Raw genomic sequence first — 17,553 nt, 5'->3', positions numbered from 1 at the left:
AAGCCCCCCCCCGGAACATCACGGCGCCGGACACCCCCCTCCCCTCCCTGGGGAGAGTTGCGGTGGCCAGCGCTGCATCGCACGGCAAGCCCCCCCCCCTCCCTGGGGAGAGTCGCGGCCGCCAGCGTCGCATCGCACAGCAAGCGAGGCGCCCCCCTCCCCACCTGGGGCGCTCCGGTGCATAGCACCGGCCCTGGGGACAATCCTTATCAATGTATAGCGACACTTTCTCCAATAATGAATTAAGTTCAGCAGCAGCCAAGAGGTGATTAAGCAAAATATAAAGAGTTAAGGACAGGTCTGTACTATATAGTTCAAATCTAATGCGTTTTGCTTGTTGTTTGATTTGACCCCGATTCGGGATCTAATCGAAAGGCAAGTAAAACACATTTGATCGAATCACAAACAAAAAGAATTACACCGTGTGAACACCCCTTTAGTTTTTACTGTTTATTAATATTTGTTAAACCACGATTGAATACAACTCTACTCCAAACAAATCCAATAAAAAAAAAAATCACATCCACAATGCAACCACGCTATGGGCCCAATTCTGACCAGATCGCAAAAGCTAAATTTTTCTCTAGTGGGTAAAACCATGTGCACTGCAGGTGGGGCAGATATAGCATGTGCAGAGAGTTAGATTTCAGTGGGGTGTGTTCAAACTGATATCTGAATGGCAGTGTAAAAATAAAGCAGCCAGTATTTACCCTGCACAGAAACAAAATAACTCACCCAAATCTCTCTCTGCACATGGTTTTGCCCACTTGAGAAAGATTTAGCATTTGTGATCAACTCTGAATCAGGCCCTATGTTTGGAGCATGGTCATTTAACTGTTCACTCATTCAACAATCTTAAAGGCGCCCATACACCAGCACTGGCGATCCTCCGACTTGCAGTTCTTCTGACCGGATGCACTGATTGGCAGGCAGCGATGATCATGAATTGTTGGGGATAGGGGATATTTAGCATGTTAAGAAGTCCAGATTCTGCGATCCCCACCGGAATCGGGAAATCAGTATCTTTAAGCATGTTCAATATCCCTGATCCCCCAGTGCAACGATCTGGAAATCGGGGTATTTCCCTGATACACGGCAGGTGTATGGACCCCATCAGTCTAAATGAATTACTAATATCCAAACTGGGCGAATGATTATTATGGGCTTATTTATTAATCGGCAGCATTTCAAAGCCACCAGTTATCTGCGTTTAATTTTTTTTAAAGCAGCAACAATATGAAGTGCAGAACATACTTGGTTTTGCCCTTGATAGCATTGCAGCTTTAGACTGTAAAGCTGCTGTTTAGTTAATAAACCCCCAGTGTTTATAGCCAGCTTCACACTGCAACATTTATACCCCTTTTACACCCAAATCCCGCATCCGACCCGGCATTTGCAACATGGATCCAAGCCAACTCTTACTGCCAAGGTTTCCGTACATTTTGAATTGTGAATGCGACACTGTCCCTATAGTTTCATACACATTTTTAATAGTGACAATATAACTCTTAACAACAAATAAAAAAGTAAAAAACGCACAAGTAATGGGGAAGAAGTCCTTACACCCGGATGATATATGACCTAATAAAACGATTATTAATAATAATGTGAGCATTATTCAGAAATTTCTAAAAAGTATACGAAAAATCTAAAAGTAGTAAAGTATAGCTGGCATTTGTCAATTAGGAGGCTTATAATATTCATCTCCAGGCATCCAGTTGTTTTAGGATGTGGAATCGAACGTCTACATTTTCCGCGACTCCCACAAGACCGCTGCTGCATAATGTGGGAACTTACTTACGGACCCCATAAAGCGATCTGCTGTAACTGTTCTGCTACTCAGTAAGGTTTCCTCTTGCAGACCAATACGGTTAACAGTTACTTTTGGATGAATGCACAGAGAATATCATAAAGTGTGAGGATTAATGCTGGCAGGAGCTGTGGTAATTCAACCTCACTGTTAATAACTCATAAACCACTTTTCCCAACTTATGTATTTTCAGCACTTCTAAATGTTCTATTGTAGCGCGCAACCCTTGATGTGCTCTCCCAAGGGCTGCCCCATCTGCTGTAAGGCAAGAAAAACAAGCTGTAAGCAAAAATAAAGGATGCATGCTAAGATGAACTGGTTAGGATTATATCAGTCTGTTCTAGCTATAACAGACGCAGCTGAAGCACGAAGACAGGGAACGGAGTCTCTGCATGAATAAATGTGTCTATTTCTATCACCACCTTGTAAAGCACTACACAGTAATTATAGATCAGTTTGTTCTTCTAGCTCCCAACAGGTCATGTTTTATACTATGGGAACAAGTGGGAAACCTATTCACTAAAATAAAAACAGGATTCCCACACTTGAGAAATTAAAAAAACATTAGAGGTTACAATAATACACAATAATCTCTATGGGGCAAATGTAATAAGCCTGGTACAGGTAGCCGCAAGGTTTTAGCAAATTAGCCACTTGACTTAAAGTGGTAATATTGAAATAGTAAAACCAAGTTAGTGTTGCCTTTTAAATGATTGACGCTTTAAATCTACTGGTTAATTCAAAGAATTCTAGCGGCTGCCTTCAACTGATCTGCTATTATACTTACCAATTATATTAACATTATCTTTGGCCTTATTCTGGTTCACTTGCAAAGGCAAATTCCTTCTCAAATCGACAAAACCATGTGCACTACAGGGAGGGGGGGGGGGGGGCAGATGTAACATGTGTTTTCCTTGTTTTAGAATCTGTTTTTTTTTATAGCTGCATTTAAAATCTGTTCCAGAAAAAAACAACATATCTATTGATCTGGTTATTTATTTTGTATTAATAAAATGCACCTCCATTACTTGCTTTCAGATGGGGACAGTAAGGAATAAAGCATTCTGTGCTCCATGCGCCAGCCATATAACAAGTTGCTCGCCAAGCACCCAACTCTCAGCTTTGTATTCTTAATTCAGCACCCACCTCTCAGCCATATAAATAATGCTAAGTGTCATGTCTGGATTGAATTTGGCACTTACAAGTTGCTGATCTATGCGGACAGATGCTTAATAGTTACAGTTGAATAGACTGCTCATTACAGACAATGGTTTAATAATGTAGAACATGTTGCTCTTATCACTGTGGCAGGTTCTGTGATCTATACAGCCCGTTAGAAATGCCAGTGATAAGATACCATTGTCGGGAGTTGAAATGAAAGCAGGTGTCTCACTGGATCTAAGGGGGGCGGCGACACAGAAGTACCAAGAATCAGTGTGTGTTGGAAATCTAGAAAGAAGGTGATCTATAGCATTGCCCACACATATGTGCACTGGATCAACGCACAGTGCTCCATATGCCAAACTCTGCAGTAACCTCTTACTGACACTCACATTTATTCATTTCTGTAGTACACAAGTACCCTGTAGTGAAATGGAGCGTCAAGAGGAGGGGAATGAGTATACAAGAAGTTACCTGGGTTTAGGAATGAACCACACCCCCATGGTCCCAGGATGGGTGACCATGCAAACCTGCCATTACCCTGTCTGAGTAAGAGAAAAATACATGGTTTCCGAATGATATCAGTAACCATCAGGGCTTAAAGTGGTCCTGGAGAGGTGGTGGAACTCCGTTCCCCTAACACCGACCCCCATTAGGTGGAGCCTAGACCAGTGCCAGGGAATTTGTGCCCTACCACACAGTAGCACAATTGTATACACATTACACCGCATGTAGTGTCTCTTCACTTTACATTACATACGCTGTACCAGATGAAGAAGCCACTGGGACAGGATTTTCTGTAGGAATTACTGTTCAGGACTGTGGTAGAGGTGGAACTCAGTTCCCCCTACCATTAGAGGTGGTGGAACTCAGTTCCACCCCGTTCCCCCTCACTTTAACCCCTGGTAACCATATTTAAATGCTATAAGATTATAGAATTCAGAAATCTTGGTTACATGTATTTGCTTAAATGTCGGAATAAGGCCCCAAGCCGTCATCAAGGGTTCTCCGTTTATTAGGAGTACCTATTGCTATATGTAGGTCCCCAAAAAAAATCAGCACAAGCCAGAAAGTTGGAGATGAACACCGGGGTAAAAACTAAAGTGTTAAAAAATGTTAGTGTTAAGACGCCAGAACTATATACATGAAAGTAAAATAATGAATATAATTAGAATATTAAAGAAATAGTGTTAGTGAAAACATTTGTGTTAAATAGAATGTAATAATGTGCCATCTCAGAGCTATCCAGCCAAACCAATCCAGGGGCAACTTAAGTGGTAATAAATATTAGTGTTGAGTTTTTTCATTGGTGTGCTGCTCTAGGCTTTGTGGCTTATGCTGATAATTTATATACTGGTGACTAAATGAGGTCACTTCCGGTCCAGACAGTAAGGTAAAATTACAAATAATGCACTAATGGTCAGCAGAATAATCTACAAAAAACACAATTTAGTGGTATCGGATAGACTTGCATGGGTCCTCAAACTGCGGCCCTCCAGATGTTGTGAAACTACAAATCCCAGCATGCCTTGCCACAGTTTTGCTATAAGGGAGTGTTATAACTGTGGCAAGGTATGCTGGGATTTGTAGTTGCACAACATCTGGAGGGCCGCAGTTTGAGGAACCATGGGAGAGAGTACACTACAGACCTTAAATAGGTGTGCGTTCCAAATTGGGGGTCACCCACACTTCCATGTGGTGACTTCCACTTTCGCTTCCTCTGTGTGGGTGATCGCTCTATAATGAGGGGGGGGACGGACGCCGTCAGCTGTGGAGAAACAGTAGCCGTTCTGTGAAGCGATCACCCACACAGAGGAAGAGGAAGTCACCACACGGTGACCCAAAATTTGGAACGCATGCCGGCTTATTAAGTTGTAATTGAGCCAGTACACACCTATTTAAAGGTCTGTAATTTACTCTATGCGATACCACTAAATAGCATTTTTTATTTATTTATTTATTAACAGTTTCTTATATAGCGCAGCATATTCCGTTGCGCTTTACAATAGCAGACAGCGATACAACAAAACAGGGTATTTACAGACAGTCAAAATGTAGGAGGGCCCTGCTCGCAAGCTTACAATCTATAGGGAAATAGGCATTGATACATAAGGATAGATACTGTATTCTTTATTGCATCGATTTCACCAGAACGCAAGGTTCTATGACTGGTTCTGGTATTTGATAAGCTTGCCTGAAGAGATGAGTCTTCAGGGAACGCTTATAGGTTTGGAGACTGGAGGAGAGTCTTATTGTGCTTGGGAGGGCATTCCACAGAGTGGGTGCAGCACGAAGAAAGTCCTGCAGTCGGGAATGGGAGGGGGTAATGAGTGTGGATGAGAGACTCAGATCTTGGGAGGAGCGTAGAGGTCGTGTTGGATGATATTTTGAGATAAGAGAAGATATGTATGTTGGTGTAGTTTGGTTTATGGCTTTGTGTGTAAGTAGAAGAATTTTGTATTGAATACGGTAGAATACAGGTAACCAATGAAGTGACTGACAGAGTAGCTTTGCAGACGAACGTCTGGCTAGGAAGATTAGCCTTGCAGCTGCATTCATAATGGACTGTAGTGGTGAGAGTCTGTATTGGGGAAGGCCAATAAGGAGACTATTGCAATAATCAATGCGTGAGATGATGAGAGCATGGATTAGAGTTTTTGCAGTGTCTTGTGTAAGGTAAGGGTGAATTTTAAATTTGTTTTTTAGGTGCATGTGGCATGATTTTGAGACAGATTGAATGTGGGGTACAAAGGAAAGTTCTGAGTCAAGGATAACACCTAGGCAGCGAGCTTGAGAGGTAGGAGTAATTGTCATCTTCTCAACAGCGATAGAGATATCAGGTTGGTAACTACTATTTATTGGCGGAAATATAATTAATTCTGTTTTTGAGATATTAAGTTTGAGGTGGCGAGATGACATCCAGGATGAAACAGCAGAAAGGCATTCAGAAAGGCATTTTATATATTATTCTGCTGACCATTAGGGCATTATTTGTAATTTTACCTTAATGTCTGGACTGGAAGTGACCTCATGTAGTCACCATTATAGAAGTTGGTTAGATGTTACACACTGGCTGAGAGATACTTGGAGAAGTTCTAGTTTTTTTCAGGTAGGTCTCTACATGAGATATTACATTGTATGTTTACACTGTGAATGTATTGTATATTAGTTGTATATTACACTTCTGCCTGGGCACTTTATAGCCTAGATCCCTTCTGAATATGGCTCGCTAAGTTTGCTCTCCTTTTTAGAGGTATTTCCAAAAGGACCTAGGGTCTTATTGTTATCGTTATCTTGTGACTGTTATGTCGGTTACAATGTGTATTCCTTGTTGCCAAATCCCTCATGCTTCAAGGGCTATTATCATTGAATTGTTAGATTATGTAGCGCCATGACACTGGGCCATCATCCACTTTATATTTACTCTCCAGGCAGCGATTTCATTCGGGATATCCACTCAGTGATTATTTGAGTCCCAGTATATTTATTTTGGTATGTCATTTTTGATGTTCCGAATTTCAATTCTTTAATTCTCTACAAAATATATATATATATATATATATATATATATATATATATATATATATATATATATATATATATATATATATATATATATATATATATATATATATATATATATATATATATATATATATATAGCAAGGGGTTCTCAAAACGGCACTCTGTAGCATATGGTAACGTTTTTTGGTGCAGGGTCCAATTTAGTAGATAAAGGAAGCACTTACCCAACCTTGCAGTAAGATAAGAGACAGACCAGCACTCAGCAAATAGATGAAAAAAAATCCGTGTATTCAAGTTGTATCACAGCATAGTACAATAGGTTAATACAACATCACAGCTGACCCGACAGCTGTTTCAAACTGGACCATCCGTCCAGCTCTCATCAGGGGTGGACGGATGGTCCAGTTTGAAACAGCTGTCGGGTCAGCTGTGATGTTGTATTAACCTATTGTACTATGCTGTGATACAACTTGAATACACGGATTTTTTTTCATCTATTTGCTGAGTGCTGGTCTGTCTCTTATCTTACTGCAAGGTTGGGTAAGTGCTTCCTATATATATATATATATATATATATATATATATATATATATATGTACCTTCTTTATAAATGTAAGTATATCCGATGTTCACTTTATAGGCATAGAGTTTTCCCTACATCACATGCCGATTTTTGAAACTGAAGAGATAAATCTTCTTGAGACACACCTCTCATAGCATCGTTTAATTGACCTATGGGTTACCCCACTGCAGTGTAGGTATGTAAATCATCAATCTCTTCCAGTCCTTCCTCTTTCTCACATGCTCACCCCCACTCCCATGTTTGATTCCCCTAAAGGGATATATTATAATGTGTTTTTAATAATGTTTATTTAGATAGTTGGATATTTAAAAAAAAAAATCCTTCCATGTGCATCATATTTCTGATTCATTGCCCATATGGTATGTATATTTGACATTTGTATATAATATTGTACTTCTACATGGAACTTCTGTATGTATCTGTAACTTCTTCTGTAGCATTTTGTCTGCTGATCCAAGATGGCGGCGCGCTACGGTGCTGAGGCTCTGGGGTCACGGAGAGAAGAGAAGTGTAGCGTGTACCTGGTGGTCCTGATTGCCGCGATACTCCTTGCTGGGGCGGCGGGGCGCATACAATATGCCAGGCTTGAACTCTTTGCGTTCAGTGGAGCCGGCGGTGAACCCCCGTTCAGCGGTGCCGCGAGTGCCGGGTCAGGCTGGATGTCGGGAGTGCACCTGACCGTCGCGGCCAGTGACGTCATCACAGGTGGCGGTGGCTGGAGACCGGCGTTGGATGCAGAGGAAAAAGGCGTTCAGCAGAGGGGAGATGGGAGGCACAGGCAACGGCGGCTGTTCAAAAGAGATGCCCGCAGAGCAAGAAGGCAGAAGCGGGGTAAGAGGGCAGGGGTGCTGCAGGACTTAAAATCTGCTCCATTCAGGCCCCCATTGGCCAGTATTTATCTTGCAAATGTCCGCTCTCTATCAAATAAAATGGATGAGCTCCTGCTCAGCATGGCTAGTGGAAGCCTTTTAAATTCCTGTTCAGTGTCCATCTTCACTGAAACCTGGCTTAATTCAATCATTCCTGATAATGGGGTTCTGTTACCTGATAGAACCCTGTTTAGAGCTGATAGAACTTCTGCTTCAGGTAAAGCCAGGGGTGGTGGCGTGTGCATGTACATTCACAACAAGTACTGCTCCAATGCCTCCATTGTGGAAAAGTTTTGCTCACCAGAAGTGGAATTCTTATTCGTGAAATGCAGGCCATTCTATCTGCCGCGGGAATTCACTGCTGTAATTGTGATGGCAGTTTATATTCCGCCTCAAGTTGACACTAAAGTTGCGCTGGAGATCGTGCATAATGCTGTGGCAAAACAACAAACAAACTGCCCTGAAGGTCTGTTTCTTATAGTGGGGGATTTTAACAAAGCTTGAACCCCTGATGAAGTCTTTTTAAAGACAAAACGCGTAGGGTTAGAACGTTCATCTGGATAAGAATGATCAGACGTGAACTGCGAGTTTTTAAAGAAGAATTTTAATAAAACTGCAAATTGCACTGCATCCAGTTGTATTCAGTTGTAGTTATCTGTTTACATACCATTGGGGAAACCTATCAGGTGGTGGATAACATCAGCGCTCTCTATATATTCTACCTTTACCCTCACTTTGACTCCCACTAACAGGGGGGATTTACGTCAAGGTGTATGTGAGAACTTTTTTTGAATACACTCTTTACAAGACCTACAAGTGCCAGTCTCCTTTCTTGACTAACCATCCCACCAGGATGGGCACCGGGGCGGATGACGCTATGGAGTGAGTGCCGGACCGCACTGATAGATATTTATCTATCTATCTACCTATCTATCTATAGATTTCTCTATATATCTACAGATTGATCATCAGATCTGGCTGGTTGGAACAAAAACCTGGTATTTATTATTATATTTTTATTTATAAGGCGCCACAAGTGGTACGCAGCGCTGTACATATAGAACACATAAGAACAGTACAACAGAACTAGACATAACAGCGCCGGAAGAACAAAAACAGAGCACAATTAACAGCACAAACCTTAGTGCACAATACAGCTGATATATAGGGAAGTGAGTGAGTAGAGATGCAAGTATAGATTGTAGGGGAGTAAGAGAGCTGTCGTATCTGAATGACTGTTTGGCAGTTTTCCAGCATTTCAAAGCAAATAGTCGACTGTCATTTGCGCTCATCCATTACCAGGGTTTTGTTCCAACCAGACAGATCTGACAATCGATCTGTAGATGTATGGCCGGCTTTACTCAAGTCAGTGGTTACAAGTCAATAGTTTGGAGTCGATGGACTAACGTCTGTTTTCAACCTTAATTACTATATTATATATTTATTATATCCCCCCTGTTTGAACCTAGTTATTATTGTGATCTGTTGTACTATTGTATAAATCTATAAGGCCCCTGATCAGCAACACTAACTAGGACTCATTACCATACTGTAGGTCATCAAGACAAACCAACGGAAACAAGATCACGGCAATACCAGTCAATGAGAATACAAATCTATATTTACTAATATGAATACATAATCATGAAATTAACCACCCAGTCACAGGTATCCCTGGACAGGGAAGTTTCAGAGCAGTTTTTTTTAACCCGATAATTCTAATGTGACCCTTAAAAGAATGCTTGGAATACATTTGATTTTTAATGGTCTTACTTTAACATCGTAATAGGAAATGTTAAAATGTATACAGATTATAGAATTCAAGAAATCAATTTGTGAAAAATGCTTTATAAAAATATTTCTAAAATAGTTACATGATCTTTCTGTATAATCATGTTAAAATGTAATCATATCCTTATAAAATATCACTATTACCCAAGTTTAAGGAACTCTCCTACAAGGTTATCTTCCTTAAAGGTATATAGTGTAGAAGTAATTGGCTCAGGTTGTCTATCTCTTTAGGGTATGAAAGAGTGGCCTTATGTACTCTACCTCTTATCTTCCCGTGAACTCCATGTTGCACACTACAACGAACAAGCCTCTCATCTCCCATTCTGCAATTGATCTATACACACAGCATTCAGTCTACAACTGTGGATCAAACATTAAAGGCTCATCCACACCTATCCAGTTTTCTTGTACTTTCACAGAATAAATGCAAGGAAAGCATATTAAACATAGAATAAATAGGAGTCAATGGAGTGATTCAAACTATAAATGTTAAGCTCAAAGCAACTCAAACACAGGTCAAAGCAGCTAAAACATAGGTCAACATGGACACTGTAAAGGCCCCCATACACTAGGGCGACTTGTCCTTAGGACAAGTCGCCCCCGACTTCCCCCTGAGCTTCCCCGGCTGCTCCCCGGGGGAGCTTGATTAGATTGGCACTTGATGTGCCATTTTTTACATGTGATAAATCGTCTCGATTTATCACATGTAAAAAACCCGGGGAGCAGGGGGGGGGGGGCTACAGAGCAGGGCTGCTGGTGGGAGCAGGGGGGGCTGGGGACGCTGCGGGGGACACAGGCGGCATAGAGCCGGGCAGAGGGAGCCGGGAGCTGTCAGTGCTAGAAAAAAAAAGTCTATACAATGAATGGGCAGCCTGTGATTGGCTGAGCGCTCTCTCAGCCAATTGCTGACTGGCTGAGAGAGCGCTCAGCCAATCACAGGCCGCCCATTCATTGTATGGGCTTTTTTTTTTTATTCAGTACTGACAGCTCCCGGCTCCCCTGCCCGGCTCTATGCCGCCTGTGTCCCCCGCAGCGTCCCCAGCCCCCCCTGCTTCCTCCACCGCCGCGCCGCCCCACTAGGTCCCAAGTCGGGTGGTCGGACGTGCAGCAGGTCCGACCACCCGATGCAGATCCGATGCGCACGGGACCGCGCATCGGATCTGAGGGGACATCAAAACTAGCCGATTTTGGTCCGATTTCGGCCAGATCCGACTGATCTGGCCGAAATCTGACCAAAATCGGCTAGTGTATGGAGGCCTTAAGTGTACGGCATCCCCTCACATGGCTCGCTGCGCTCGGCGCACTATTTTATTCTCCCTCCACACCCTAGTGGATGGTAGGGCAAGAAATACCACCTGTCGGCACATGGCTGCAAGTTTTGTAAAAAAATGCATGCCTACCTTTTTCATGTCGACCTGTGGACCCTGTCGACCATTAGTGGTCGACCATATGACTGTCTATCATGAGTCAGTCTATGATCAGTCCCGATACCAGTGAGTGCAATGCATGAAGGGATGGAAAGTTCTGATTTCTGCTTCTCCATGTCATTCAGATTTGCAATCTCTGGGTGGCGGAATCTGAACAGCAGTGCGGAAATTTGCAAGCAAGCTAAAAGGTATTTCTGAGAGCAGCCCTATTTCCGCAGCCTGTGCTCTATCAAATGGCCTGTGCTCTATCCCACTGATGCTCTCCCTCACCCCACATCCTACACTATATAGCACTGACCTAATTCCTTACCGTGCGGCCTGAGCATTATCACATTGGGCGGTATTCAATGAGGCTGATTCGCCAGGTTTTTATGGCGATTTTGTGCTGTAAGGCGAATTTCTGACTAAAACGGTGAATCACCCTATTCAATGACCAGATGGCGAATACATTTCAAGGTTTTTTTCGCCATGATTCACCGAGTAGCAATCGCTATCTTTTTATGGTGAAGTGGAAGGTGAACTTTTAAAATAAAGTGTTTTGTTTTTTACAATTGGTGTAAAAAAAATCAGGAATTTTATTCTGAGGAGGGGCATGCTATTTTTATTCATGTGCTGTAAGCACATGAATATATATTTAATTTGAAAATTTTTTTTTTTTTTTTTACACAGACCAGCCAGCAGGGGGCCGGAGCCGAGCCGCTCATTAGATATTCATATATTTACTGCATCCGATCATTACATATGCATGATCGGGTGTAGTGAATATACCCGGTCCCCTGCTGGTACCCCCGGGGGGCAGCCTGTGCTGCCTGGCACCCGGGGAGCCCACCTCCCCCCCACAAACGTTCTGGGGCAGGCAGGGAGACTTCCATCTCCCTGCCTGCCACCGTCCTCAGGCTCCCTGCGGCATCCGCCGCAGGAGCTCAAATTCGCCGGTCAGGGGCAGCGAGCCCCTGACTCGTTGAATACTGGAGCCGGTGAGGCTCCGGAACGCAGCAGGCAGTGGCGAATGTGCAGCAAATCCTAAACAGGATTCGCTGCACGTCGCCAGTATTCACATTGAATACTGCCCATTGACACAATCCCTCACCCTGCAGCCCATGCAATACCACACTGATGTGCTCACTCACTCTGTGGCCTGTGCTCAATCACACTGACACGCTCCCTCACTGTTCAGCCTGCGCTCTATTACACTGATGTTCTCACTCACCGTTCAGCCTGCGCTCTATTACACTGATGTGCTCACTCACTCTGTGCCCTGTGCTCAATCACACTGATGCACTCCCTCACCGTGCAGCATGTGCTCAATCACACTGATGTGCTCACTCACCGTTCAGCCTGCGCTCTATTACAATGATGTGCTCACTCAGTGTGGCCTGTGCTCTATTACACTGATGCATTACCCCTTTCACATTGAGCACTGCCACTGAAGTCCCGCTCTGTGCAGATCTAATGAGCAGGACCCAGCACAGTGTATATTTAATGAGCGGGACCCGTCCCCTTCATATGGAATTAGTGGAACCGGCTCTGGGCAGTGTATATTTAATGAGCAGGTCTCCACCCCTTGCATATGGAATGAGCGGGTCCCGCTCATTCCATATGCAGGGGGGCGGGGACCCGCTCATTAAATATACACTGCATGATGACATCTGTTTATACAAACCATACAAAATTCTTATACTTGGATATCTACTGTAGCTCAGATTAAACTACATTTTTGTTTTAGGAATTAAAACAAAATTAAAATACCACATGCATAATGCATTTAAGGATTACATCTTATACCTTTCATCACAAACATTTTTTTCACATACTACACTACTCTATACATTCACTGACACATAAAATAAGCGGTGTCCATGCAAGCCCTATTACATCTGGCAAATTACAAGAGGTGCTACAATTCAGCAAAATAACAAACAAATATAGGCTACAATAAGGAATCTGGAAATGCTGCAATATTGTTTAAGTAGGTAATTTATTAATCCAGAACCTCAGATTTTCTCTTCCTTCGCTCATATAAAATATCAAACTGATTTGTTTATAAAACAAATCCATAAACGTAAAGCCCAAGGTGCGTACACACTATATGATATCATCTACAAACAATATCGTTAACGATTTTCTGGTCGACCGCAATAGTGCATACTGAACAATATCGTTCAGTGACATCATCGGGTACCCCGCTGAACATTAAGTGGTTGACTAAATCGTCAAATTGAGCTACATAGACAGACATCATTAATGATATGGAGTGTACAGACTAGACTATGGGGGTGATTCAGGTCGGTTTGCAAAAGAAAACTCCTTCTTTAATGGAAAACCATGTTGCACTGTAGGTGGGGCAGATGTAACGTGTGTGGGGAAAGTTACATTTGGGTGGGGTGTGTTCATACTGAAATCTAAATTGCAGTGTAAATAATAAAGTAGCCAGTATTTACCCTGCACAGAAACAAAATAACTGAACCAAATGTCTCTGCACAGGTTACATCTGCCCCACCTGCAGTGCACATGGTTTTGCCCATTAAAGAAGGAGTTTGCTTTTGCAAACCAACCAAAATCACCCTCTATATATCTATATATCGTTCAGAAGGCCCAAAGGAATAACATCGTTTGCAATATCACATAGTGTGTTCTCCCCTTTAGGATATGAATTCATAACAAGAGATCACAACGATACATTATACTACGGGAAAAAAAAAAGCCCAACACTATTAACCCTTTTAGTGCCAGGGGAATTTGTCACATAGGTGTGAAAATTGCCAAGCAAACCATTTTATTAATAACTTAATCCGCTAAAAACTTAGGACGAAATTCAATTCTACGCAATGAACGCTATGTAACAGCACAATGTGCCTGATGGCATTTGAAGAAGTTTTACCCACGCATCCCCTAGTAGTGTGGAGAATATCTTTCATTGCTGACACTACCATAAATGACCAATACAGCATGTGCAATGCTGGATATCCCAGCGCATCTCTTTGATTAGATTTCCCCCTTTAGGTGTCAATAAGAAGTGTTCCTTCATAGCATAGTAAGAAAAACGCAAAAAAAATCTAAAGGTTTGTAAACAATATAGTGTTCATTCAAGCACCCGCCAACTTTGAAAACTCATGCAGTTCCTCTTCCCTGCCTGGGGTGTCGCTGCCTGCTGTGGTGTTTCTAGCACAGGTCTGGTTTGCATATCAGTGCTGATATACAGACCACACTGTGCTAGAAGCACTACAGCAGACAGTGACAGAGAGACATCAGCATTAAGCATAGGCAGAGAGACATCAGCATTAAGCATAGGCAGAGAGAAAACACAACTAACCTCTGATAAAAATGTCTGCGCGGACTTCTGTGCCCCCACGTGTAGAAGGTATTCATATACATACAGAGCTAATCTGTTAAAAGAAATGAAAAAAAAAAAAAAAAAGGGTAAATAGAGATAAACTTAGGATATGCAGAAATATACACATATAAAATGTTCATAATACAGCACAACAATGTGTATGATTTGGACAGTACCCCACATTATTCAGGACTACAGCATGAGCTATGCCACAATTTTATTCAGTACTGCCTGTAGGATAATAAAATCTTCAATTCCTGTGAGAATTCATTAGCGAGGTGGAGCTGACTGGCTTCAAGCTCCGCCAAGCAAGGTGTGGGGGCAGGGGTTGAGGGGCAGGGTCGATGCTCACAAAAATCACCTAATGCTGCATTCATTCTAAGTAATAAAAAAATTGTGATTGTTGTGCACATTATCATTTAAAAATTTACATATAAACAAAAAAAAAAAAAACAGAAAACTTGTTTGGTATTAGAAATACTTAACAAAAAGGAGGTTTGTGTTCCCTGTTCTAGACTTTACAGTAGTTACATCTGTCAGCTTCCCATGTATAGCTAATGTAGGACAGTTGTATAAAAACACAAACACCACACTACATATTGTACCATGTATGATTTTTGTATGCGACATAAATTTGATTGGATTTAATCTCACGTCATGGAGAGGGCTAAAGTTTCAAACACCAATGAGCTGCATTACTGGCTATTCTAGTACCTTAACAATTCTAAAATGATAGAGCGGGGGATAGAAAGCAGCCTGCATACAATGAGCACTGTATTTTATTATTACTATTATATCTCTAACGCCACAGCGCTGTACCTAGGTACCAATATACAGGTTATATGTGTATTCGGAGAACAATATAGGGCGCTACAGTGAAAAAAGAGATAGAGACCACTAGAGGCCACTCGACGGACCAAATTACTCTTGTGTGCTAAAAGAGGTCATAACAGAAAGTGACAGCAGTTTTTGCAGGGACTCTGATCGGTTTAAAACTTGTGTTACAAGGAAGATCACATGATGTCTTGGCCTTTATTTTTGTAGCAGGTGAAGAGCATACCAGTTACAGCAAGAAAGATTACAGCATAGCAAAACTATGGTGTTGCAGCATAGCAAAACTGTTCAGGAAGCTCCAGTGGTCCCTACAACCCGCAGCTATTACACCATGAAGAGCAATGACCCTCTGCCCTGGAAACCCTTATATCAAGAGAGCACAGGTGCTGCTGATCAGTTAACATCAGTTAGGAAACCTGGACTGGATAGATTTTTTTTTTTGCTGCTGCTGCTTCTGACCTAAAACCTGGTCTGGATTTTCCACATTATCCTCATGTGGAAATATGCTGTATCTGCCACACTTGCTGGATATATGGAGAGAAGGAGCGGTGAAAACAGAGAATGGAGGTACTGTAGGAGCAGATAGGGACTGGGGGTGGGATGGAGAGTTTGTGGGCTAACAACTGTGACGGCTCAAAGTTAAAGTACAAGAACAAGAGAAGAGGGGAAAAAAACCACGTTCCCAAGAGCTCAAAAAGTTAATAGGAGAGAAATTGGAGAAAATACAGAACAATAGAATGTGTGCTAGGACAATACAGAAGAACAGAATGTGTGCTAGACTTCTATGAAAAAAATTAGTTGTCAGGGCATATATAAAAAGACAGGAACACAAGTATAACCCTGAACTTCTGAGAGTTTAAGTGAGAGAAAGGGATCAGGAGAGGAGGTCCTCATTGAGTGGGCGTAAAAATTTGTTTTTTTACGATGTGGGGGGTGTGTGTGTGTGTGTGTGCCATGCAAGTGAGGGAGAGGCAAATAATACAGTGTAATACAGTATGTGCAGCTAGTTAAGACAGCTGAAATGTAACGGCAAATAATACCCAATTCACGCCAGAAGCAAGTTACCGGGAATTTGCTGATTGACCTGGTTTTTCTTTGGTGTGGGTCAACTCAGGTCTTAAATTCCAGGTTGTGGACCCTGCTCTTTACCAGGGTTTAGCGACCCAGGATTTAAAACCCTGAATTTGATCCTTTCACACCGAAGAAAAACCTTGGTTTTTCTGCAAATTCGGGTTGAAAGGCTGTAACCCGGTAATTTGCTTCTGGTGTGAATTCTAGTCAGACTGCACTCAGCAAAATGACCTGGCACTCAGAGATGACGGGTAAACAAAAGGGAAACTCCTCCAACATACAAAAAAAATACAGGAGCGTTGCACGTTTGTGCCTTCTCATGAATATCCACACTAATAAAAAACATTTCACTTATACCCCTTTCACACCAGAAAATGCAGTGACCCACCAGGGAATATGGCACAGGAATCAAGCCGGACCATTCCATGGTTGGCCCCTTTCACACCAGAAAAGTCCCTGCATTTTCTGGTGTGTGAAGTGGCGGGAAGGCGGCGGAGGTGGTGAGAATACTCACCCCGGTTGCTTGTTCTCTGTGCAGGCCGGGAATCCACACAGGTGGCAGGTGCAAATGACGGGACAGGCGGCGAATGAAGATGGTGATGCTCTCCGGCGCCCTCACTGCCCCGTCATTTGCGCCCATATGGATCCCTGGCCGGACAGGAAACCGAGGAACAGCAACCCCGGGTAAGTACACCCTACCCCATTCACACCAACCAGGTCCCAGCCAGGTCCCCGGGAACAACCTTTCTCAATAGCAGGGTAGAAATCCTGGCTATTTTGGCAACCCGGGAAATTCGGCTGGTGTGAAAGAGGTATTAGACGTACTACAGAAAACATATTTAGTGTATTAAAGAACATAAAAAGATCCATTTAGAAAATTATAGTCATTCTATACTTTTTTTTATATTTTTCTTTCCCAAGCAAAACTCACTAAACAATGGGCACATCTGTTTTTACATGTACTCCTTGCATGAATAACCAGAGTGTAATGAGGTTTGTTCTACGAAGCATTTCATATACAGTAGATGGACCGAGCAGCAGTATCATCTACAGCTGGCGGCAAATACTGCCTCACAATTGGTATGTAAAGTTAGGTCAGAAAGTTTTTAGGTCAATAGTCATTCATTCGACACATGAAATAAAGGCTG

The 17,553-nt window shown here is 42.4% G+C and overlaps 1 protein-coding gene across 3 annotated transcripts in view; it reads right to left on the bottom strand.

Annotated features, from left to right (window-relative positions):
- Window positions 1-17,553, bottom strand: part of SSBP2 (single stranded DNA binding protein 2) — a 189,873-nt gene that overhangs the window by 109,485 nt on the left and 62,835 nt on the right. For all 3 annotated transcript variants that reach the window (XM_083151850.1, XM_083151852.1, XM_083151851.1), the window contains exon 2: window positions 14,480-14,552. In XM_083151850.1, coding sequence (XP_083007976.1) covers window positions 14,480-14,552 — 73 coding nt within the window. The remainder of the gene's footprint in view (window positions 1-14,479; window positions 14,553-17,553) is intronic.

This window comes from Crinia signifera, chromosome 1, assembly GCF_055691185.1.
Source record: "Crinia signifera chromosome 1, ASM5569118v1, whole genome shotgun sequence".
Classification (NCBI taxonomy): Eukaryota; Metazoa; Chordata; class Amphibia; order Anura; family Myobatrachidae; genus Crinia; species Crinia signifera.
The sequence above is the reverse complement of the archived record's forward strand: the minus strand, read 5'-3'. Positions and strand labels throughout refer to the sequence as shown.